The sequence below is a fragment of the Micropterus salmoides genome, unplaced genomic scaffold, assembly GCF_014851395.1.
Source record: "Micropterus salmoides isolate LMB-PRFRI ecotype aquatic unplaced genomic scaffold, ASM1485139v1 Ms_hic_scaffold_8, whole genome shotgun sequence".
NCBI lineage: Eukaryota > Metazoa > Chordata > Actinopteri > Centrarchiformes > Centrarchidae > Micropterus > Micropterus salmoides.
Window position 1 is genome coordinate 38,163,167 of NW_024044570.1, and position 25,403 is coordinate 38,188,569.

Sequence of the window (25,403 nt, forward strand, 5' to 3'; positions counted from 1 at the left end):
TTTCTGCAGCGAAGCGTGCAGCCTGCCCCACGTTAATGTCCTTTTTGTGCTTCTAATACATTAATCAAAGCTCTCGTTTCTCATCTTGATGGGTGTATCTAGCAACTACCTCAGGTAGCATTTCAGAATAAGAGCGTTTGACATGTTTAGATTTTGTTGATTTGGTGATAAGTGCTTGCCTTTTGTGCTTCTACTATAATTAAGTAGCTACGCAGTAAAAATGTTTCTTTTTTGTCTGATTTAACTGTGTTTATTGTTGATATACGATTTGAAGTCTGTAACGGGTATTTTATTTTGAAAATTGTCTGTTTGTTTTTTTGTGTGTCTGACTTCCTTCCCGGTTCATCTGCGCTGTGCTGCTTGACGCTGGGACGCTTCCTGGACGCACTGCAGCACTTCTGGTGTAAGCAAAAACATTTAGTAGAAAGGCAGCTCCGGCAGCACAAGCAGACAGACTCTACTTTCGGAGTAAGTCTGGGGCAGGCCCGGCGCCAGGATGAAGTGACTGAGGGCACTTCAGGGCAGTTAAAAATGGCGAGGGGGCAAATCTTTATTTTATATATATATATATACACACACACACACACAGCCCTACCCTGCATGGTGCAGTTGCGTTTGGGGCGTGTCCAACTCCAATTTTGCTAGTTTGACTGTTTTGAGTGTTTTCTTTAACGATTTACTTTCATGATTAGAGAGGCTGCTGTCAGTCATTTTAAAGTCATGTGCGCAATAAAGTTACAACAAACATCGTGGGGTATTTGAGCAGCAAAACAGAAAAAAGTTATTAACTTGACATGACAGAGGACAGAGGAAACTCTCCAGAGGAAACAGAATTCAACTTTTAGCGTCTAATTATTTAGAAGCTCTGATGGAGGATTGATCAGGAGGTCAGCTGCTTTACTCCAAACAGTTTCACTGGATGAACCTGGACTATGTGAGAGCTTTTTGATGTGGAGAAGAACACAGAACATGAAATAACATCAGATTCTGACTGATCCTGTCAGCATGTCAGGAGATTTTAATAATCAATGAAGTTACGCTATTTGATCGCTTGGCGTGCAAATGTCAACTGTGCCAGTTGGAAACCGGACACTTGCACTGCTCTCTGCGCCGCTTTGTGCTGGGTGCAAGATAGAGCCAATAATCTTTTTGGTCTTTTTGATAACCGTAGGTTTTCAGCCTGCTATGCCAAGTTCTGTATTTGTTTTCATCGTGTGGTGGAAAATGTCGGTGATGCATCATTCATTTTGATGATCATGCCTCCCTAAAAGTTTTCACTCGATTCAGCCTAGCCTTGCTGTTGGCAGAGGAAAATGAATACAGCGTTTTTGGCCTGGGGTCATGTAAACTTGGTTAATATGTCTTTGTAGCAGGTGGGCCTACGATGAAGCTCCACTTTGCTGACAGTCTAGCTCTGCCCCCGACATTGATTCTTCTTCCACTCCTGCGTTTTAGAGCCTATCAGGGTCGACGCTGGCACGTATTCATATTTCTAGCTCCACTCGATTAAAATGGAGGATCTGCCTTTATTTACCTGTTGCCATGGTGAATCGTAGTATTGGAGCTCCATTGATGGCTTTTTTTCATCCCCACGCACGCGCTTCCATCAGGCTCAACATACTCTGAGTTGATTGAACTTGTTCTGATCAGCTGTTCTGAAACCAAAAACTCTGAGTTTCCCACCTCAGGCTCAATCAACCCAGAGCTCAGGGATGAGCTCAGAGTTTGGTAAGCCTGCTTTCTGAAACAGGGCGCTCGTCTCCTCGTTTACACAACTGTCTCTACGTTGCTGTTGTAACATTCACTGAACCTGCAGCAGGTCTTCCAGCTCTGCTGTTTCATTAGCACTGGCCACAGTGAGACGCACGCCGATCTGCTTGTTGTGCTAACCTCAGCGCCAGCCTCACCAACTTGTTTCTGAACTTCAGAAATTTGGCCATTCTGAGTCGATGGGCTAATGTTAGCTTGTCAGTAGCACTTCAGAGATTTTTTTTTTTCTTTCCCAACAACTGACTGATTTGCACCAGAGCTTGGATGCCAGAGCTCGTGCACCACAAACACTCCACAGTCCAGAGCGTAAAGCTAAACACTGACATAAACAGTAACATTACCTGTACTGCCGTATAACATCCAATCACACACACAGAAAAATATATATTTATGACGTTACGGCATTTATTTAATCCTACAAAGGACAAGAAAAAAATTAAGACCTTTGTAAACCAAATTTAATACTTTTAAGGCTGTATTTTTAGAATATGAAATTTAAGATTTAATATGCCCATTTTGAATTTGATGCCAGCAACACATTTCAAAAAAGTTGTGACAGGGTCATCATTCTTACTTGATGTAGGATTTCAGCTGCTCAACAGCTCGGGGTCGTCTTTGTGATATTTTACGTTTCATAATGTACAAAACATTTTCAGTCCATTTTAATTAACAGATTATGTTTTTTGGAAGTGTTCCTCTGCAGGCAGTAATTGAACTCAGTCTTTTAACAGTGAGTATGCTCTGCTAACTGAAATAATTTAATAACATTTAAGCATAGCTAGGATTAAATACACAACACTGCAAGTAAATGAATATGCCCTTTAAACCAAGTCTACAGTAGACCTTATACTTAATACAGCACATGTAGTATCATGTCACACATGAAAACAGGTCATCCAAGTATAAAGGACTTCGTGTCTGTCTTTCACCTGGTATATCTTGTCACACATGAAGGTCTGGCCTCCCAGTATAAGCAGGGTGTGTCCGGCCTTACGTGGTCGAGCGCAGGGACTAGTCACTACTCCGTCGTTCTGAAGGATTTTCTTCTTACACTGCATTGCCTCTTCTACAATTGACCTGGAGAGGAGTGTTAAAACATAGACTGAGTTGAAAATTTAACTCAAATGAACTCCTCCAATTTAGAACGCAGTACTGAGTAGAGAAGAGTAGAAGAGCGGAGGAAGTTAGAGAAAAGCAGAGAGGAGAAAAGAGGAATTATACAGTCATTTTCATTTGCACGTCCATTGACAAAGCTATGAGATCACTGAAGAGGCCACTCAATCATATTAGATTGTTTGTGTGATTCAGTGTTTTTTACGGCAAATATTTCACCAAGGACAAACACAATGAGTATCATGTGTTTGCGGGTCAAAAGGTTTTTCTCAACTGGCCTATAGATATTTCTTATCAGGCAAGAGCGTGTGTGCTGCCATAATATACAGTATAGTAATGTTAATACTTTATGTGTAATAATATAGTAACATAATCATTAATTCTATAATAATTAGAAGTATTGTTATTATTGAAGCCATGTATTGCTTATTAAATGGATAGTAAGTGATTGTAATCCAATACACTTTATACAATACACAGAATATTTCTCACAGTTTGCTAGCTCTCCAGTTTTCTTACACAGCCCGCTCTAAATGGAACACTAAGAAAGTGGTCTAAACCTTGCCACACAAAATTGTTCCAACCAGAGACAGCTAGTTCAAATAGTGGCATCGGCAGCTAGTAACATTACGACGTTTGTGTACGTTAGGTTGCCACTGATTTACCATGAGATGCCACAGCACCTTTCGCCGTTTATGTGGTATTTCCAGCGGCAACCTGGGATGCCACAGATTTACCGGGGCTCAGTTTTTCATTTTTCCGTTTGAAGAAAGACATTAATTAACACAGGGGGTCAGGGGTAGGCCTATATGAAAATAAAAGCCTATTTGAAGGATGGCCTGTAACATTATACAAGCACTAACGTTATACCAGCGTAAAGTTAGAAGAAAAAAATCAATCAATAAATAAACCTGGACCGAGAGGAATATGTTAGCAACGGTAGTTGATTATGAAAATATATAATATTGTGCATTTATTCATGTAAACAGCAAGAGCAGTACAGTTAGTTTAACCTAAGTAATTTTAGTGTGTGCAGAGTTGTTAATGTTAGCACTACATTTTTAATATTAAATTCATATTTAATGTGGTTTTCATCTAATAGAGCAATCTGTTTTGTCTTTCTACCAGCAGGTGGCAGTATTTAAATGAATGTCCAGTTTGTGTCTTTGTTAACTGTTTTAAATCCAGGTTACTGATACAGGTGTATTTATTGATCTTCATTTCATTTGCTTTTTATTATTAAGGCTTTATTTGTAAACTAGTTATCATCTTCATTCACCCTCAGCCCAGAGTTAAACCTGCATGCCCTGCTGTTCTAACCTGGTTCTAACACTGCTGTCAGCTTCTCAGCAGCTCTGGCAACAAACTCACATCAGAAATGTCATAATACAAATCATCTGTTCTTTCTTCTGCTCTTTCTTCTCCATACACATTCCGGTGTGTATAATATACAACACTCCAATTGTGTAATGCAAGTGAAGAGAATCCATACAAGTCTTAGCATTATATGTTGAATAAATGTTTAATACATACTTTCAATGGCACTGAATTTTCAGAAACATTAAGCACCTCTGTATTGCATATTTCCAATGGCAATAATAAACACCTTAATATTATGAGATAATATTATGCCAACATAAATTTACAATCTATGGCTGCAGAACATTGACTGTGAAGCCATGAGGTAAGAACATTTTACGAGGGTTCTCAAGTCCGGCAAGTCTGTAGAGTCCAAAGTCCAAAAACCATAGGTTTGACCATTGACACTGGGGACAGGCTGATTTTGTCCCTTTAACTTTTTGAAAGCATAACTTGTTAAAATGTTATGAAAAATAGCTTGCAACAAGAAATGTTAAATAACAAATGAAAATGCTTTGAGAAAGGTTTAATTCTCCAGAATGCAGGAATTTAAGTGTTTAATGCACAAAATATCATATCAAATATTTCAGCATTGAAGATTTCTTCAAAATAGTGTTACAATAACTAACGTCTTGTTCTCTTGAATCCAATATTGTGCATTGTCACAGCCCTTATCTGAGCCCTTATGTCCGCACCACTCAACACAAAGTGATGCCTTTGCAACACATAATTAAATTATTTAAAAAAAACAGTGGATAAGTTGAAGTTTCTGAACCTTATCTAACCTAATATAACCTAAAACATAATCAGATTTTCACACAAAGTAGATCAATAGAACTAAATTCCACAAATAAGACAAAAATCCATATGTTGCATAGTGGTTAAAGTATGTGAACCTTTGTTTATAGGATCTGGTGTGCCCCCCCCCCCCCCGTGCAGCAATAACTGCAACTAAACATTCCATTAACTGTTGAACAGTCCTGCACATCGACCTGGAGGAATTTTAGCTCATTCCTCTGTCCAACAAGCCCAGATCATGATACTACCACCATCACCATGTTTCACAGATGGAATAAGGTTATTATGCTGGAATGTTTTCCTTTTTCCAAACATAACACTTTTCATTTAAACCAAAAGTTTTGGTCTCATCCATCCTCAATAAATTTTCCAGTGGACTTCTGGCTTGTCCATGTAATCTTGAGCAAACTGCAGATAGGCACGAATGTTCCTTAAGGAAAGGAGTGGCTTTCTCCTTGCAGCCCTGCCATGCACACCATTGTTGTTCTGTTTCTCCTGATGTTGGACTCATAAACACTGACATTAGCTAATGTTAGAGAGGCATTTTGTTGCTTCGAAGTTAGTCAGGGTTCCTCGGTGACCTTCCTAGGCAGGGTAGCAGTGGTCTTCAATTTCCTCCATTTGTACACAGTCTGTCTGACTGTGGACTGGTGTAGACCAAACTCTTTAGAGATGTTTTTGTTAACCTTTTCCAGCCTCGATGATCATCAACAACTATTTTTCTGAGATCCCGAAAGCAAAGGTTCACATACTTTTTCCACTAGTATTTTTGTCTCCTCTACTCTGTGTGACTTGTGTTAAAATCTGAGTATGTTTTAAGTCTGCAGAAATACAGAAAATTCTAAAGGGTCCACAAACTTTCGAGCACCACTGTATATGTTGAATATGTTTCAGATGTCATTTGACAAGTGTTGTATATTATACACAGTGGAGTGTATAACTTCATTTCATTTTACAACCCTGTTGTAACGTGATGATTAAATTTACCTTGTAAATTGATCTTTGTTGTATATTTTTATGTTGTCAGTTTATATAAGTATATTATTACAAAATTGTCTTCTGTTGCGTTACATCCGCACAGGCCAGACCCAGAATAATGCACATGCATACAGTGGGGCCAAAAAGTATTTAGTCAGCCACTGATTGTGCAAGTTCTCCTACTTAGATGAGGTCTGTAATTTTCATCATAGGTACACTTTGTTGCCGAGCGGCGTGTTTGGGATCATTGTCATGCTGGAAGACCCGGCCACGTTCCATCTTCAAGGCTCTCACTGATAGGAGGTGGTTTTGGCTTAACACGGATCAGTTTTCCTGTCTGCTTTGCAGAAAAACAGCCCCAAAGCATGATGTTTCCTCCCCCATGCTTCACAGTAGGTATGGTGTTCTTGGGATGCAACTCTGCAATCTTCTTCCTCCAAACACGACGAGTTGAGTTTTTACCAAAGTTCTATTTTGGTTTCATCTGACCACATGATATTCTCCCAATCCTCTTCTGGATCGTCCATACACTCTCTGGCAAACTTCAGACGGGCCTGGACATGTACTGGCTTAAGCAGGGAGACACGCCTGGCACTGCAGGATTTGAGTCCCTCTCGGCGTAGTGTGTTACTGATGGTAGCCTTTGTTACTTTGGTCCCAGATCTCTGCAGGTCTTTCATCAGGTCCCTCCGTGTAGTTCTGGGATGTTTGCTCACCGTTCTCATGATCATTTTGACCCCACGGGATGAGATCTTGCGTGGAGCCCCAGATCGAGGGAGATTATCAATGGTCTTGTAGGTCTTCCATTTTCTTACAATTGCTCCCACAGTTGATTTCTTCACACCAACCTGCTTGCCTATTGTAGATTCACTCTTCCCAGCCTGGTGCAAGTCTACAATTTACAGACCTCTCATCTTTCTAAGTAGGAGAATTTGCACAATCAGTGGCTGACTAAATACTTTTTGGCCCCACTGTATATCTGTAACGTTGTTCTTCCATTCCATATTTATTATCTTTCTACATTCATTTATGTTGACTGTATGTTTGTCTACATGTAGCAACTTATCACCACAGCAAATTCCTCGTACTTAGCAATAAAGCTCCTTCTGATTCTGAAATGGAGAAGAAAGATGTGAAACATCTCAAAATAGTGCGAGTAGCTGTGCTCTCTATGTTTCAGTCAATTTCTCATACACTCACCTCCCAAAACAGTGTTCACACAGTACATATAGCACAGTGGTAGATCAGAACAGATGATTTGTATTATGACATTTCTGATGTGAGTTTGTTGCCAGAGCTGCTGAGAAGCTGACAGCAGTGTTAGAACCAGGTTAGAACAGCAGGACATGCAGGTTTAACTCTGGGCTGAGGGTGAATGAAGATGATAACTAGTTTACAAATAAAGCCTTAATAATAAAAAGCAAATGAAATGAAGATCAATAAATACACTTGTATCAGTAACCTGGATTTAAAACAGTTAACAAAGACACAAACTGGACATTCATTTAAATACTGCCACCTGCTGGTAGAAAGACAAAACAGATTGCTCTATTAGATGAAAACCACATTAAATATGAATTTAATATTAAAAATGTAGTGCTAACATTAACAACTCTGCACACACTAAAATTACTTAGGTTAAACTAACTGTACTGCTCTTGCTGTTTACATGAATAAATGCACAATATTATATATTTTCATAATCAACTACCGTTGCTAACATATTCCTCTCGGTCCAGGTTTATTTATTGATTGATTTTTTTCTTCTAACTTTACGCTGGTATAACGTTAGTGCTTGTATAATGTTACAGGCCGTCCTTCAAATAGGCTTTTATTTTCATATAGGCCTACCCCTGACCCCCTGTGTTAATTAATGTCTTTCTTCAAACAGAAAAATGAAAAACGGAGCCCCAGTAAATCTGTGGCATCCCAGGTTGCCGCTGGAAATACCACATAAACGGCGAAAGGTGCTGTGGCATCTCATGGTAAATCAGTGGCAACCTAACGTACACAAACAGCGGCATGCCAATCAGCAAAAGTTGGTGCTTGTGCACAGGAGTGACAGTGGGAGGGGGGCAGTGGCAGAGAGAATTCTATACACCGGTACATTGTGCTGGACACCAGGCTCTGTGAGGAAGGAGAGATGCAGAGAAACAGCCAAAGAGGAAAAGGTCTGAAGAGTAGAAACAGAAAAGAAAGTTATATGACCTGGTGAGGGTGAAGGCAGAGGCAAGGAAAAATTTCTTTTAAGAGGCCTGAGCATAAACCATCGCTCAGGGTGGGCGGCCATCTGCCTCGACTGGTTGGGGGTGAGGGAAAGAGAGAGAGAGCAAAAAAGGGCAAGAGAGAAAGAGAGATAGCCATAAAGAGGGAGGGAGGGGTAGGGGGGAGCAGCCTACACAATATACACACACACACACACATAGGTACAGACAGTAAAGGTTATGTTGGTATAGACTGAATGAATAATGGTACAGATATTTATTAGTGTTAATGATAATAATCGTAATGATAATAATAATAATAATAATATCAACCATCCTTCTGCAGAATCACTTACTGTTCCCTTTAACTGCGCAGTACTTTTTGGGTTATTTTGTGGTGAACAATTATCTATATACAATACAATTATTAGTAACATTTCCTGGTATTTTAAATGTGTAACTTCACATTTTCTTATCTTAGACAGAACAAAGTAAAATAAAGAGAAGAAAAGAGAGACAGAAACCATAGATTTATAAGGTCCCTGACACAGCCTACCTGCTCCTCTTGTCAGCCATTACCAGCTCTTCACAGGCTACAGCCTCTTGCAGACATTCAGATGGCAGCAGAGCCAACCTGATGCCCCTCAGCAACTCTGGGAAATGGTGACGCCGACCCTCCACGTCGTATCGAACCCACCGCATAACAGAGTTAAACACAATCTGCCACAAATCAAAAGAAATCATCAACTATTCCTTGTTAGTGTGGCTTTCACCACCCCCGATGCTACAATGGATAGAACCAAATAAATTTGAAAACACAAAAATGGTTATTGAATATTGGTTTTTAATAACAATGGGGACTAATTTGAGAATATTAGTGACAAAAGTATGGCACATCTGTTGGATCTTGCACCATGCAAATATTCTTTAAACTCTAATACTGTAAACCTTTGCACATTCCCTGGTCAATATTTTGCACATTCCAGCATTTGAATAACTGATTATGTATTGTTTTTATTTTCTTTTTATATTTATGGTTCTTTACTTGCAGGCAAGGCAAAACCCTTCTATGTGTAAATCTATAGGCAATAAACCTAATTCTGACTGATATAAATTGTTGAATCTTTTTAATCTGCAGTGTGGAATGGATTATGGGGGTAAATTGACGTCATGATAACTAAATATGCATCTTGCATATTTGTCAGCACAAAACATGATCTATAAACTGTTGATATGCTGGAAACACATTTTTGGTTAAAGCCATTTAGCGGTCATCTTATGTGCATGTGTTCACTCTCACAGATTTCACTCGGTAAAAAACTTTTTATCTCATTAACTTACGTTACAAGTTGCAGAGGATATTTTACAAGTCATGGACCAGGTAAAGCAACAGTGAACACACAGAGTGCAAATGTTGGTTTCGGCTGTTTGAAAGGCTACGTCATTAACGAGCCGACATGCGTCTCACAAGTTGTCTTTATAAAACATACTACTGTGTGAGGTCGAGCAGACGGGGTAGAGAGACAGAGAGAGGTGGGGCAAGCTGGTGTGTTTGCAGTGAGATACCAGAGGTGTAGGCGAGTGTGTCAGAGTGTGGGGAGAAGAGAAGAAGAGGCAGATGGCATTGTCTGTCGGCCCAACCCTAATTGGCTGACAATACGTGCCAATCTTGGTCAGACACTCTGAGGTAAGACAGTGTCAAAAAGATCTGTAGACAATTGCAAAGGGGTCTGCTAATGCACTGTGATCGGCAAACACAGATTCGACACTTGCTGAGGTTTGCACAGAATTTGTAAGCATGTCTCTAAACAGTGGTTTGAAAATGCAAGTTAGACTGTTTGTTTGCAAATTGTGAAGAGTGCGTACAATGTTTTATTGGACAGTGAAACAGTAGTGTCAAAATTATGAAAACAAGTGTAAAACAAATAGAATATGACCCCACACACAGACAAATCATTTTGCATTCATTCAAATTCTGGTTTAGTAGTAGTCAACGATTTCAATTTGAGGAGTTTGTGGATTATGAATCTATTTCTAGAATGTGTTTAATATTAGCTGATCTTGAGGGCTTTGCTTGGGGATTTTGAGTGTATTTCTAGATTTACTTCTATATTTGGGGACCATGAGGAGTCTGCAGATTCCTAAATCTATTTGTAATTAATATTTTGTGTTTACAATTATGTAAGATGCATTTGTGACTCGTAGTCTGTTCATTTTCAATGGTTATGACATTGATGTACCCCCATAACGCCTAGTCAGGAAGCCTCAGCATTAGCAATTTATTGAAAAATATTTATAAGGTAATGAAAAAAGGATGTAAGAAATAAACAAAGGAAAGAGGATCACTCACCTGTTCATCCTCTATCTCCAGCTCATCGCTAAGAATCAGCTCCAGCAGTTTATCTTTAGACAGACTATAGAAATCCTCTGATTCTCTTACCTAAGACAAACAATTAAATTAAAAGCGTACATTAAAAACAATTAACATTATAATATGAAATATAATTTACAATAGACAATGTCAATAGACAGTGGCTGATAGTCTCTGCTGCTTTGATTAGTCACTTGGATAGGCACAGATAAGAGGTTATGGATAATGGATGGACAGATGGATGATTTACTTGTGTTATGGGCATTGTAGAGGTGGCTGTACCTCACTTTACCTCTTCTTTCTCTGACATCTTGCCAAAAAATGGTCAGAGACAGGCTGGAGACTGTGGGTGTTGAAAGTGACCAATCAAAGGAGCGCAGACATCAGGAAAAGTATTTTCCACCCCTGCCTTCAAAGTTTCAAAAGTTAACCTGACGAGGATCGCATTTGTGCACATGGAGCAGAAATGCTCTCTCACAAGGATGCTTATCCACTCACCAGTAGCGGACTCAGGCTGTCTGAAAGGCAGGGGCGTAAAAAACAAAAAGGGCACAAGCTACATACAACTGTGTGCAGAAATCAATCGACGAGCGATCATTCATTTGAAATTTATGCCTTCTGAGTGTCGACGAAAGCATAGATCAGTGTTCTGGAGTGCCCCTGGAAACGAAACTTGCACACTGGGCCCCCATAGAGGCCATATTATTTGGTTTAATTTATAATTTTTCCATACTGTTCTGTGCGCTCGTATCTAGTTTTTATGTTCATGGGTTGAGACTAATTAAACACCATAGAAGTTAAAGATTTCTGAGTTTTGCGCTACCACATGGTTAGCAATTTATGTTTAAAGTTATGAAAAACTCAATATAAAGGTACAGTTGAGGATTAGAGCTGAATTCAAGCAGAAATATTTGCTTGTGCTGTATGATGTCATTTTTGAAATCACATATATTGCAGATCCAATTAATTAAAACACTATTCAAACTATTATTGAACGCACAGTCAGCAGCCAAATCACTACAAACAACTAAAAATATGGAGATTTCAAAATAGTAAACAAAGTATTCCTCATTCATGCTTTCATATCCAGACAGATGCCAAGTCTGATTTCATTGTCATCATCCATAAATGACAAATCATTTATCTATGTTGTTCTCATTGCTGCTAGATGCTGCCTCCCCAAGAACTCTTTTCTGTTAAAGTTTGTTCAGTCTAAACTTCACATTCAAAATTAGAGCTGACCCCGATAGCTGAAGATACCCCGATGCTTCCATAGGCGGAGCCTGATTCAACTGGCAATCTTACAGTTGAAGCTCCGCAGTGGCGTTAAGAAAAGAGGATCATACCATTTTTGCAATATTGGGATGCTCAATGTCTGATTTTACATAGAACTACCAACTTTCTCCCAATAAGTTAATCTACAGCCTATTGCATTATAAATATCAATATATAATGCTGTAAATAAAAATGTGAAAAGAAAGAAGCTTTACATAAAGGTTTTTAAAGTGTGTGAATAAATCCAAAATTGTGCCCTAACTTTTAATGAAGGTGAAGGTCATGTGCATGTGTAGGTGAAGCATGTATGTGTGTAGTGGCAGAAGAGGAACACTTGCTGAAGAGACGACACCCCAGCTTCACCGGTGTTGTGACGAGTTGTCCGCACCTCACGAAATGTTCAGATCATTTGTCACCATTGATGAACCACACAAAGAATATTATATCGTTTTTAAACGGTACTTGAAATAGACCCACAAAGAACCGCGACGTGCATGCATGCAGATCTCGGCTGCATGGCACAACACCGGAGAACGGCAGGAGAGTAGAGAGAAAATGCTCAACAATAAGCCTCAGTTTAGCTGAAAACGTCAGAATCAGATTGAGCTTTATTGACAAGTAGTGTTACATATACAAGGAATTTGCTTTGGTAATAGGTGCTACACGTAGACAAACATACAGTTGACATAATGTAGAAATATATAAATATGGAATAAACAAATGCAAGTTATATAAGAAGAATAGAAAAATCATATAACTATTTGCAGAGAAGTCTATGAAGATTCTCAGTCATCCAGGTCATAGTTATCCAACGAAGGTTAAAGTCAAGGGCAACTGGACTTGGTTGAAGATACTGGAAGACGTTTCGTCCCTCATCCAAAGGACATCTTCAGTTCTGACTGACTGGCAGGGAAACTCAGCTATTTAACCTCAGTGGGGTCGTTTGCCGGGGTCATTGATACCACTGGTTCGTTAGTGTTCCTGGTTGCTGTGACGACAGTCGTTACAGTCGTTAGGACTACCGGTGGCCAAGACTGAATGACCGTCATTGGCATCTTCACCTGAGGCCAATAGGTTACGTTTGAGTTTCCTGGGAAGTGATGAAAGGACAGCATTGTAAGTGGGGGATAAGTGGTGGCGTAGACCCCCTCCCCTGTTCAATGACGGCTTCTCGACCCTGGTGTAGATGGCTTCCTTGACACCTCTTTCAAACCATCCATCTTCTCTGTCTAAAATGTGCACCTGGTCCTCAAACGAGTGTCCTCTGTCCTTCAGATGTAAGTAGACTGCAGAGTCTTGACCTGAGGAGTTGGCCCTTCTGTGTTGAGCCATGCGTTTGTGTAGTGGTTGTTTAGTCTCCCCAATATACAGGTCTGTACATCCCCACCATAGAGGCAGTAGAAACCGTTAGGAAACGGCTAACACAAGACAACACCCTGGACAACAGAACTAGCCTGAGCCCTGACCAGATCTGTAAATTACTTGACCTCTGTCTAAACACCACCTATTTCCAGTACAACGGTGGATTCTACAGACAGAAGCATGGCTGTGCCATGGGCTCACCGGTATCCCAGATTGTGGCAAACATCTACATGGAAGAAGTGGAGAATAAAGCCCTCAACTCCTTCAGAGGAACAGCACCGAGGCACTGGTACAGATATGTGGACGACACCTGGGTCAAAATTAAAAGCCAGGAAGTGCAAGCCTTCACAGAACACATCAACTCTGTGGACAGCAATATCAAGTTCACGCGAGAAGATGTTCACAACAACAGTTTGGCCTTCCTGGACTGTGCTGTACACATTGAAGAAGACAGGAGCCTGCAGATTGGTGCACACACAGACCAATACCTACTCTTCGACACAGTGTGCCAGGTTTGTGCATGATATGAAATGAAATAATTTTGCAGAGACGTTTGTATTATTTGAAAGGGGGGAGTGTCAGTGAGGGACCCGGGCCTTGTTGATGATGTTAGCTGCAGACGGTAAGAAGCTGTTTGTGGCGAGAGGTTTTGGTCCTGATGGGCCACAGCCTCCTGCCAGAGGGGAGGAGTCTGAAACAGTTTGTGCCAAGGGTGGGAGGAGTCAGCTGCAATCTTTCCTACTCGCCAGTGCACCATCATTGTCTCTGGCAGGCTGAACTTCTTCAGCTAAGTACATCCTCTGCTGGGCCTTCTTGGTGAGGGAGGTGATGTTCAGCTTCCACTTGAGATGATGGTGCCCAGGAAGTGGAAGGAGTCCACAGTGGTGACTGGGGAGTCACACAGGATGATAGGGGAGGGTGGGGCTGTGCTCTTTCTAAAATCCACGACCATCTCCACGGTCTTCAGAGCGTTGAGCTCCATGTGGTTCTGGGTGCACCAGGTCACCAGATGGTCGATCTCCCACCTGTAGGCGGACTCACCCCCACCAGAGATGAGCCCAATGAGGGTGGTGTCATCTGCAAACTTCAGGAACTTCACAGACTGGTGACTGGAGGTGCAGCTGTTAGTATACAGGGAGGAATGCAGAGGGGAAAGAACGCAGCCTTGAGGGGAACCGGTGCCGGTGGTCCTGGAATCAGAGACATGTTTTCCCAGCTTAACATGCTCCTTCCTGTCCATAAGGAAGTCTGTGATCCACCTGCAGGTGGAGTCAGGAACGTCCAGCTGGGAGAGCTTGTCCTGCAGCAGGGCCGGGATGATGGTGTTGAAAGCAGAGCTGAAATCCACAAACAGGATCCTCACATAGGTTCCTTGGGAGTCCAGTTGCTGGAGGATGAAGTGAAAGGCCACGTTAGCTGCATCGTCTACAGACCTGTTGGCTCTGTAGGCGAACTGCAGGGGGTCTAGGAGAGGGTTTGTGTTTGATGTTAGGTGGAACACCACAAGGCACTCAAAAGACTTCATTACCACAGAGGTCAGGGCGACGGGTCTATAGCCATTTAGTTGTGTGGTCCTTGGTTTTCTGGGGACAGGGATGTTGGTGGAGGCTTTGTGGATGTGGAGACAGAGTCTCAGACAGAGTCAACTGCTTTTCAGGGTTTCTGCCTCCTGAAAAGTCTGCTGACTTCCCTCTCCAGGATGGCAAGAGAGGGGGAGGAGGTGGGGGATGGGATGGTGGACTGTGGCCGATCAGTGGTGTGACGGGGTATGGTGTCGGGTCTGTCCCATTGTCTTTCTAAGCGACAGTAAAACTGGTTCAACTCGTTGGCAAGGCGTGAGTCGTTAATGGAGTGGGGAGATTTAGGTTTGTAGCTGGTGATCTGTCTGAAGTCATTTCTTGAGAACTGGTGTTGTAGTCTCTCTGAGTACAGATGTTTAGCATCTCGCATCGCCTTGCTAAACCTGTACTCCTGACTCCTTAAACCTGGCCCGGTCTCCACTCCTAAAAGCCTCTTCCTTTTCCAACCTCAGGTGTCTGAATTTGGCGGTGAACCAGGGTTTGTCATTGATATAACTCACCCTGGTGCGTGTTGGTATACAGCTGTCCTCACAGAAGCTGATGTAGGACGTCACAGCTTCTGTAAACTCATCCAGATTGTTGGTAGCAGTCCTGAAAACATTCCAGTCAGTGCAGTCCAAACACGCCTGAAGATCCTCTACAGCTTCACTGGTCCAGTGCTTTGAATCAGGAATCAGGTGGACCATGACGTAATCAGAATGTCTCAGTGGAGCGCGTGTGATGGCGTGATAGGCACTGCTAACTGTGGTGTAACAGTGATCCAAAGTGTTCCCCTCTCTGGTTGGGCACTTTATAAACGAAAAAGTCTGTATTTGGGGTTTTCTTGGCTGAGGTTTCCTTTGTTAAAGTCACCAAGAGCAATAACGAGGGAGTCTGGGTTTGTCTGCTCCACACACAGTATCCGGTTGGCCAGCATGCACTGTTTTTCCCCACCAGAAGCTGAAGTTCGTCCAGTTTGTTGCACAGACATCGCACGTTGGAGAGAAATGTTGCTGGTAGCAGTGTGCCGGCGGAGGCGCACAAGCGACCTGGCTCATTTCCCTCTCTTACGGCACTTCACAGCGCGAACAACAACAAGCGAGCCCTTCACTAAAATGTCCAATAATTCTACTGATGACGCAAGAAAAGTGGGAAATAAATCTGCTGGAGTTGTTCCCCTGATGTTCGTGAGCTCTTCTCTGGTGAAAGGGCTCCGGGAATCACAGCCGAAAACTGAGTTAACACACCAAAACAAAACAAAACTAGAACTGCAAGCAGTTGTAAGCGGGGTCCAAGCCCCCTGGCGCCAGCTGCGCCCCTCGCCCCACAGAGGCCGTGTATAAAATTAATGTACATCTATAGAAATGTTCTTTCATATATGATTAATTGCGCCACCTAGAGGCCGATTGACACTACATTTCATACAGCTCCTTGGGAAGTTGTGCCAGATAAGGTCCCCAGGTCTGGTGTAGATTGGTCATTTTAAACCTAAGATATGACATCACATCCTGTTTTTACCGTTTTTCGTAAACATTTGTTTAGCTTATAATTGGAACAAATTATTCAGGGTAAATAGCGCCACCTAGGGGTTAGTTGCACCAAATTTTGCACAGCCCCTCAGGGGGGCATGCCACATTAGCCCTCCAAGTTTGGCCTCACTACAGCACACATTCATAAACGTTATATATACGTGTTTGGGGGATGCTGCCGATTCGTATGGTATAGGACAGGACTTTTGTGCGATTACGTTTTCATTTCACTAAATCGTGAAAACTGTAAAACCTATCTTGATTAACTCCTCTGAAACGGCAAGTCCGATCGGCACCAAACTTGGCACAGACCATCTCTGGACCAAGCTGATAAAAGGAAATTTTGATCTGACAAAAAATGTCCTAATTATAAACTAAATGGGGGGGCAAATGGGGAACAAATTACCCAAATTTGGTATCAATCGGACTCGTGGTTATGGAAATATAAAATGCATGTAAGTAAATGGGATTTTTTTGACGTCTTTAATCTAGAGTAACAGCGCCGCCTATGGGCATATTTTCAACTTTGGTGCCTGCAGTCAGGAGACCATGCTGTGTCGATTGGCCATTCCAAACCTAAGATATGACATCACTTCCTGTTTTTAGCATCTTTCTCAAACATTTGTTAGCTTATAATCAGGACATTTTGGGCTTGGACCCCTAACAGAGCACACCTAACACACTGTACCGAGGCAGCTATACGCAGCGCCATCTTGTTCAATGCATGTACAGTGTAAGTTACACTAAGTAATGAATAGAGACTGCAGCTCTGCAACTTGTCAAGATAACAGCGGAGTTACTTTGTGTGTAACTCCCCCGCACAATCGGCACAACACAGACATATGACTCAGTCGATCAGACAGTCAACTATAGGCAAGATTCTGATTCGACTGTGTAAATCCTAAGTCGGGGATAGCCCTATTCAAAATAAAATGTTTTTTGGTTTATTATTATTATTTTATTTATTATAAGGCTTGAAAAGAGGTATGTCAGAGAATGTTGTCACATTATCACAGTCGGCCATGGTTAGTACTACATCTAACCTCTGGCACACAGTCACCGAGTCTATGTTTTTCTACAGAAGGGTCAACCAAACCAGTAGTTATAGAAGTTAAGAAGATGTTCAACACTCAGAAAAGAATCAGAATTTTATTTTATTTTTTTAAATCACAGGTACTAGTCCAGCTGTAATAGCTAAGCGGGAAGCTTCCAATCAGAGAACTGATGCAAACGCATAAGTCCCTTAAACCAGCATTCTATCGAACGGCCAGCAGGGGGCGATTATTTTGTTTGCTAAAATAAGTCCGGTTCCATTAAAAATAATGGTAAAATTTTCCTAATGAATTTATGGTCTCAATCACTAGTTTCATGTCTTCTTCAATACAACATGATGTTCATTCAGTATATAATGGTCCCATTTAGATGAAAATAGACCATAAAGCAGAGTATGCTTCAGGGTGGGATTATCTATGATCTCTACGGACAAGTCAGTCAGGCTAGAGTGACTCGTACCCACGGCACTGTACAAATTTAACCATCGCCGTTGAAAAGGCTTATTAAGAGTTGGCTGTTCACTTTCTCTGGTGAGTACATTTAGTTTTAAGACTGTTGCTCTCTAGACAAAATTATCACCCCGGTTAACGTGAATTACATATGCACCTAGCGTCTTGTCCAAATATGGTCACGTCCGGGGCCGCTGGTTGCAAAAACTCAACTGGGAGGCGCGCTATTGGCCAAATTGGAGGCTTCAAAACGGCAGTCCACAAAGTGAACGTCACAATGACCACATCCACTTCTTATATACAGTCTATGGCTACATTCTATGGAATAGCACAGCATACACTTTCGGCTGAATTCTGTCTTCGTCAAAGCTGAAGTCAGTGATTAGGCAAGTGTAATTTGATGGACACCAGGACATGACTTAGTGCAAGAAACCAGGAAACAAGTCATCTTTACCGTCTCATAGTGTAACAGACACATCCTCCACGACAGCTCGTACAGTCTTTTACACTGATGAGCATCTGATAAGACCATCATCCCCAGGCAGTTGGAGGAGTGCAGGTTTTTTTCTAAAAACTCTGCGGCTGCATCACGGATGTCATGAAACTGCAACATGTCCCCTGCCTCTAACAATGACTCCGCATTCTCCTCATTAATGATGACTCGAGAAGAATAGGCAAAGTCCAGCAGAAGCTCCAAGACCTGAAAGAGTAGAGAATTAAGTAGTATTGTTAACAGTGTTTCCGTTTTAATTAAAAATTTCAAGACCCTTTTCATTCCATAATGAATGCAATTTAAGACCTACAGTATTTCACGTCCATACTGGCAAAAGAAAGTATGAAGGATATGAAGGAAAATCCCACCATTCCAGAGTCCCAGGATGAGGAGGAGGTGAAGGAGAAGGAGAAGAAGGAGAAGGAGAGTCGCATACAGAAAAGCTGGGGGTTTGAACCCACAACCTTCTGCTTTCAGGCCACAGTGCTATCTACTGGAGCACCGTGGGTACTTGGTACTCTACACCATGTGTACAGTACCCAGTCCTGAACACCACAGTGCTCTCACTACAATCCATCCATCGTCACCCGCTTACCCTGAGTACAGGGTCGCGGGGGGCTGGAGCCAGTCCCAGCTTACATCAGGCGAAAGGCGGGGACAGGTCTCCAGTCCATCGCAGGGCCACACATAGACAAACAACCAGGCACACGCACACCTAAGGACAATTTAGAGTTACCAATTAGCCTAGCCTGCATGTCTTTGGACAGTGGGAGGAAGCCGGAGCACCCAGAGAGAACCCACGCGGACACGGAGAGAACACCACACAGAAAGGCCGGGACGACAGGGGTTTGAACCCACGACCTTCTGCTGTGAGCAGTGTTGGCCAAGTTACTCAGAAATTGTAATATATTACTAGTTACTTATTACTCCTTAAAAAATATTACATTACTTATTACTGGGTGTTAAAAGTAATTAGTTAGTTAGTTGGACAGGTTTGTACAGCAGTGTTCACGAGAGAGAGGGAGGGAGAGAGAGAGAAAGAGGGAGCGAGCCAGGAAGTGCTTCACGAATATGATCCTCAATACAGCTCCTTGATCAAAAATGATTTTAAATATGTCTAGTAAAAATTTGGAAAATCAATATGTGGCAGTCTGCATTGATAATTATCAAAATTATAGGCTAATTATGGGAAACACTGCTTTCCCTACCACCCCCCCTTCACCCCAAAACAAAGCATTCTCTCCTGACTTTTTAACTTAAATCAGATTCATTAAATAGGACTTGTTACAATCCCCGACGATTCAGCACTGTAGCAGCATGGAGTCGGTCTTGAATATGACCACCAGGTAGAGCCACCATTGCTGGGTTCAGTAGTGGTTCCCCAATCAACCTACTGGACCATTTCACAATCTGGTTAATAGAGTTCCGACTCTTTAACTTTAAGTTCCCGTACCAAGATACCAGAGAAAAGGAGAGTATGGATTCAATAAAAGCACGATAAAACATAATCAACAGTGTTTTCTCAATTTCCTTAAAAAGAACAGACGTTGATGACCCTTTTTACACACCATTTCACAGTTGGCTTCAAAACTCAGCTTTGAATCAATGATTGTCCCAAGGTATTTGTAAGTCTGCACACACTCCACTGTTTGACCCTTAATGGATGTGACTTCATGCATATAGACATTCCTTTTGAAATCAATAACCATATCCTTGGTCTTCAGTACATTTAAATTTAAATGAAAACACCACTCAACAAAATCATTAATAATAGTTCCGTGACTGTTCTCATTATTCTGAAGCAGACTGACAATTACCGTGTCGTCTGCGTATTTCAAACAATTTTCCAAATGACTATGGCACATATTTGTGTAGAGAATAAACAGTAGTGGAGAAAGTACACATCCTTGTGGTGAAGTAACCTGTGCAGAGATTGTGTTATTTATTTTCACTCTTTGTGTTCTCTCAGTCAAAAAATCTAAAATCCATCCGACTAAATTATTACTCAGTTTGAACTGTTAAAAAGTCTACTTACTAGAATGTGAGGTTGAATCGTATTAAACAGAGGAAAAAATCTACAAATAGAGGCCTTGCATGAGACCCCTTCCCCTCCAAATGTTTCAAAAGCAGATGTATCAAGGTGACCGTTGCATCCTCTACACCTCTTTTTGATCTATAAGTGAACTGCATTGGATCTAATAAACACTCGTCGTCTTTAATATCTCAGATCTCACAAATCTTTCGAAAATTTTCATTAAAATCGATGTGAGAGACACTGGTCTTAAGTCATTTAATATCTTTGGACAACTAACTTTCGGAACTGTGACACAATATTGGCAGCAGCTACTTACAGATGTGGAAAGAACGCCTCTCTCCCTTGTTCTTCATTCTTTCTTTCGTGTTCGGCTATCAGCGGACATGAACAACAAAGTCCGGTGCCGCTGAGCTGCCGCACAGTCGTGGATTTACGTCAAGGATGGTGCGTTTTGTGTACATACAGACTGAAGCTGATGATACATGGGGCAACTTTTTGAGCAATGTTGCTGGGCAATCTTGCTAGTGGCAAGTCCGACTATGTTTTGAACGGATAGGGGCGAGTGGTGGAATGGTGGGGAAAGGGATTACGGTAGTAATCTTTACTCATTATCACTGACGGCAATGTTGCCCTGCACGATTGCTCTAAAAGATGCTCCATGTATCATCAACTTTTAGATCTTTGAGTTCAGCTCATTATGAATGGGGGCAAAAACAAGTGCTGTGTTTATAATTTTGTTCAGTGTAAGCGCATCTCTGTAAACGTGCTCCTACCACTCCTTGTTGATAAATCTGAGCTTTTGAAGCTTTTTAGCCATTTTAGTCTGAGACAACAGGATAAAGAGGGCTCCCTATCGTAGTCTACCATAGTATACTGTGTCAGAGGCTCTAGAATGAATTTGGAACCCTGTTGAGGAGGAGAGAGACCAAGAGGAAAATGCAGAAGCAAAGGATTTATTAAAAAATGAGCAAAACTGTAAAGAAGATGAGGAATATGCTTCAACAGATAAGATGTTTTCTGCCAGAGCAAATTGAAAAGATGGTGCTGGACATGACAAACAACAGGAGCATTACGTGTACAGCAAAGGTGGATCAAATACCTCAGCAGTCATACTTGCGTCTGTTGTTGCTCGCTGTTACTAATCCAGTAAAGAAGCCACGGCCAATTTATGGCATGCCCAGGCATACTTTCAAATAAATGAGATTTCCTGACCCTGAATTTTAAAAAAAAAGTATAAAACTAGTGATAATGAGTTGGAATGAAGTTGGCTAAGAAGGTGTAACACAGAATTGGGTGATAATTTAAACAACACAAGGGTTAAAAGTCACTTCCTGTGTCCTCTATGTGGTGCAAAGGAGCACCCAGCAATGATATGTTATGGCCCAGTATATCATGTATGGAACACATTGAGAAAATTTCTTTTAATGGCACACAGGGCACACTTCCTGTTGCCAGTAAGTGGCGCTATGACTATAACTGAATTTTAGCATGTAGAAGTGTTGGGGGCAGAATCATTTTCAATCACATAGACTTTGATACAGATGTGAGCATGTACATTTAAGTTATAACAACTTCCCGTTTCGTTGCGAATCATTGATATTCCGCTCCACACCACAGGCTCCCCCGGTCAACCAAAACTCACCATTTGTACAACGTGTAATCATCAATGGGATGAGACCGTACAGCAAAATTTTGAAGTCGCATGGACTAATTCTCTAGGAAGAGTTCATTAAAGTGCAAAGTGTGTAAATGGCCAAATGTGACAATTAAATCCAAAATGTCCGACTTCCTGTTGGCTGTTGACCTGCCTGCCGTGTGTTCAAAGTTCTCATGAAGGTTTAGGCCCTCAAAATTTAAATGGTTTTCACAGAAATATTTCCCCAGGTCAGTATTGAAGTTAACATGCTGTGACCAGAATTCCAACCATCAATCTTTGGATCTGCAGGGCAATGCCTTAAATTTGATCATTTGTTGATGGAAAAGTGCATGAAAAAAAAAAAAAGTCAGTTCAGAAAACGTTGTGGTAGCGGTATCCCCGACCTCTACGCCACACGTCCAGGAGCCGGCGCAACGTGTAGGCGGGGTGACCATCAATCATCCGTGGAGGGGGAGGCGCTGCCACTGGCATGGAGAGGGAGCTGGTGGTGACAGGCTTGATTCTAGAGACGTGGGAAACGGGGTGTCCTGGTTTTACTTTTTTTTTCTCACTTTATTTCACCCATTGTTTTGCTCTGCCTGCCTCCCTGTGTTCTCCTCCTCTCTCCCTCGGCTCCTGAGCCCAGCCAACTACCTACACCTGCACCTCATCAGCCACCTCGTCAGCCTGCCACACCTGCCAGTAATCAACCTCATCCCAGCCTGTATTTCAACCCCGGTTCTCCACACCATCCTCACTTGATCGTCGTTGCTCCTTACCTGGTGCCACCTCTACGTCCAGGCTCTCATGTTCCTTGTTTTTTCTCATTTTCCCTGCGTTCTGTCGTTCCAGTCACTAACCCTGTCTTTCTGTCTGTTTTCCCTCCCGGGTTCACTCACCCTCGTCATCCGTTCAGTCGGCTGGGCTCATCCTCCGGTCCTCTCCTCTCGGGCTTCCTCCACGGCGCCTGCTCCTCGGTCCTCCATGCCCGCGTCCCCTGGCGTCCACCTCTCCTCTTACCTAGCCCCCTCCGTGAATCCTCAATAAAACCGCCTTCCCTCTGAGTGTTGCGTTTGGGTCCTTTCTGTCCCGTCTCCTAACAGGTGGCAGTTACATGCTCCACTGTGAAACAGGCAGTTTTCGTAACTTGCTCAAATCTGTACCCAACTTTACGTGCTTCATAACTGCCCCGCCCCGAACACATCTACCCACCAAAATTCATTTATAGTGGTAGTACCACCTATTGACAACAGGAAGTAAGTGCCAACATTATTTTTTAGGGCCTGAGCATGAAACATGCAAGGACCCTATTGAAATTGTAATGATTATTATTCTTTCTTCCAAATGAATAGCAATTTTAACGGCATAAAGGTGCTCAAAAAACATAAGACTGTGTCTTGATATTTTCTCAAGAACCTATACTAACACACATACAAACAGAAACATGTTTAGAAAAGGTATTGATTGTCATTTTATTGTTTATGCAAACAAAATGGCAATTTTATTTGTAGTTTTCAATATAAAACTTGTTGAAATGGTTTCAGTGTGTGTGTGTCTCAGTACATTTTAATCTTTTTCAGCACATTTTTACTATACTGTGATAATACTGACAGCCGTGATAATTTTGGTCACTATAATCGTGATTTGAAATTTTCATATTGTTTCATCCCTACTCAGATCTGTTCCAAACTTTACATGGTTGATAAGAGTCCCACCCTGAACATGTCTACATGCAAATATTCACTCAATGTCATAGCGCCACCCATTGGCAACAGGGAATAAGCCCTTTCTGACAAAAATCATTTGCTTTAAATGGCATTTTCATAGTGTGGTACACACTTCAGCCACTGCTACACAACGTATAATTAGCAGGTGTTGTCTAGCGCCACCTAGGGGACACAGCAAGTTTGACTGGTTTGTGACCGGTCCATAACGCGTGAGAATCAGGGCGCGTCTAGCGACCTCGGGCAGCTGTCATCATGTCCAGACCCACAAAAAAGCCTCAAGGAGTGATCCCCTAAACACAACAGGAAGTCGGCCATTTTTTTTATTTTAATTTTTTTTAAGATTCACAGGTTATGTACTTTAATGAACTCCTCCAAGGGAATTAATCCGATCAACTTCAAATTTTGGCTTTGCAATCTAAAGGCATTGACAATGGAAATTTGGGCTATCTGTGAGTTTTCATCGATGGGCATGTCCGTGATATGGCGTTGAAAATTCATGTTTCGCCATGAAACAGTAAGTTTTTTTAACTTCAGTGTTCATGCACACATCTGTACCAGAATTCAGAGTTCCACCCTGAACACGTCCATATGCAAATATTCATTCAAAGTCATAGCACCACCCACTGGCAACAAGAAGTTTTAAATTTCACCCCTTTAATGTACTACGCACAGCAGGTTGACCACACCCACCTCAAAATAGTCCTAGAAGAGCCTTAATACATTGATGTTGTGAAGCTTGTGAGTTTTCGTGTAACAGCTTGTCAGAGGCATGGTGACAAAGTTCAATGCTTCGCCTCAAATCTCAACCAAGTCTCAGTTTGATAACGGTCACACCCTGAACACATCTAAAGGCCAAAATTCACTTATAGCACCACCTGCTGGCAGCAGGAAGTGAACCTTCAACAATGAAGCCTCAGTGCCCTGTCTCACCTACCTGCACGAAGCTGTTTAGGTAAATGTATCATCTGAAGACGCACATAAAAGCCTCCTGGAGTCACAGGCAAAACCCAACAGGAAGTCATTTTGATTTGAATGTACAATTTCAGCCCATTTATGGCTTTTTACAGGGTCCGTACTTTAATGAACTCCTCCTACAGAATCAATCAGAAGATGATTTTAGTGTTTTTTCATCTACATAAACTGTCTGTGGCCTTACCAAATGTCATGTGATGCGACCATAATTTATTTTAATTATTTCTTTAACATGCAATATAGAAGGTTTTAGATACAATGCGTTTGCTTTTCTCTTGGGTTTTTGTAAATAAATATATATTTAAAGAGATCAATAAACAAAAAATCCTACACCAACATATATTTTAACCAGATGTTATTAAAATTTTACAGAATTTTGTGAATACAAACATTTTTTTAATGAAAATCACATTGCAAACATTTATTTTGACATTTACGGCTTTGTTTTGAACAAACATATAACTTGACAATAGAGTTAATCTAATTACATTAACTGCAGGCATGTGGTGTTAACTGCATGTATGCTTTTCTCATTTATTGGGTGTGTCAGAGGTGTTACCCAATCAGCAGCCATGTTTAAAAGTGAAGTCCAGTGCACTGATGTACGCAAGAGGATGTTCAAGGTACCACCATTGTCATTGAAATAACTCTACATTTACTTGAACTCACATGGGAATCGAATGCGGTTCTCCAGCATCAAAGTCCCGGGTTTGCCACAGC

At 41.6% G+C, this 25,403-nt stretch overlaps 1 protein-coding gene across 4 annotated transcripts in view; it reads right to left on the reverse strand.

Annotated features, from left to right (window-relative positions):
• The window catches only part of LOC119893438 (kelch-like protein 25), a 91,251-nt gene that overhangs the window by 52,873 nt on the left and 12,975 nt on the right, over positions 1-25,403 (reverse strand). For 3 of the 4 annotated variants that reach the window (XM_038705577.1, XM_038705578.1, XM_038705580.1), the window contains exons 4-7: positions 18,275-18,520; positions 10,573-10,662; positions 8,779-8,942; positions 2,700-2,847 (exon numbers count right to left, since the gene is read on the reverse strand). In XM_038705577.1, the coding sequence (XP_038561505.1) occupies positions 2,700-2,847; positions 8,779-8,942; positions 10,573-10,662; positions 18,275-18,520 (648 nt within the window). The remainder of the gene's footprint in view (positions 1-2,699; positions 2,848-8,778; positions 8,943-10,572; positions 10,663-18,274; positions 18,521-25,403) is intronic. The other variant, XM_038705579.1, reaches the window with a different exon arrangement.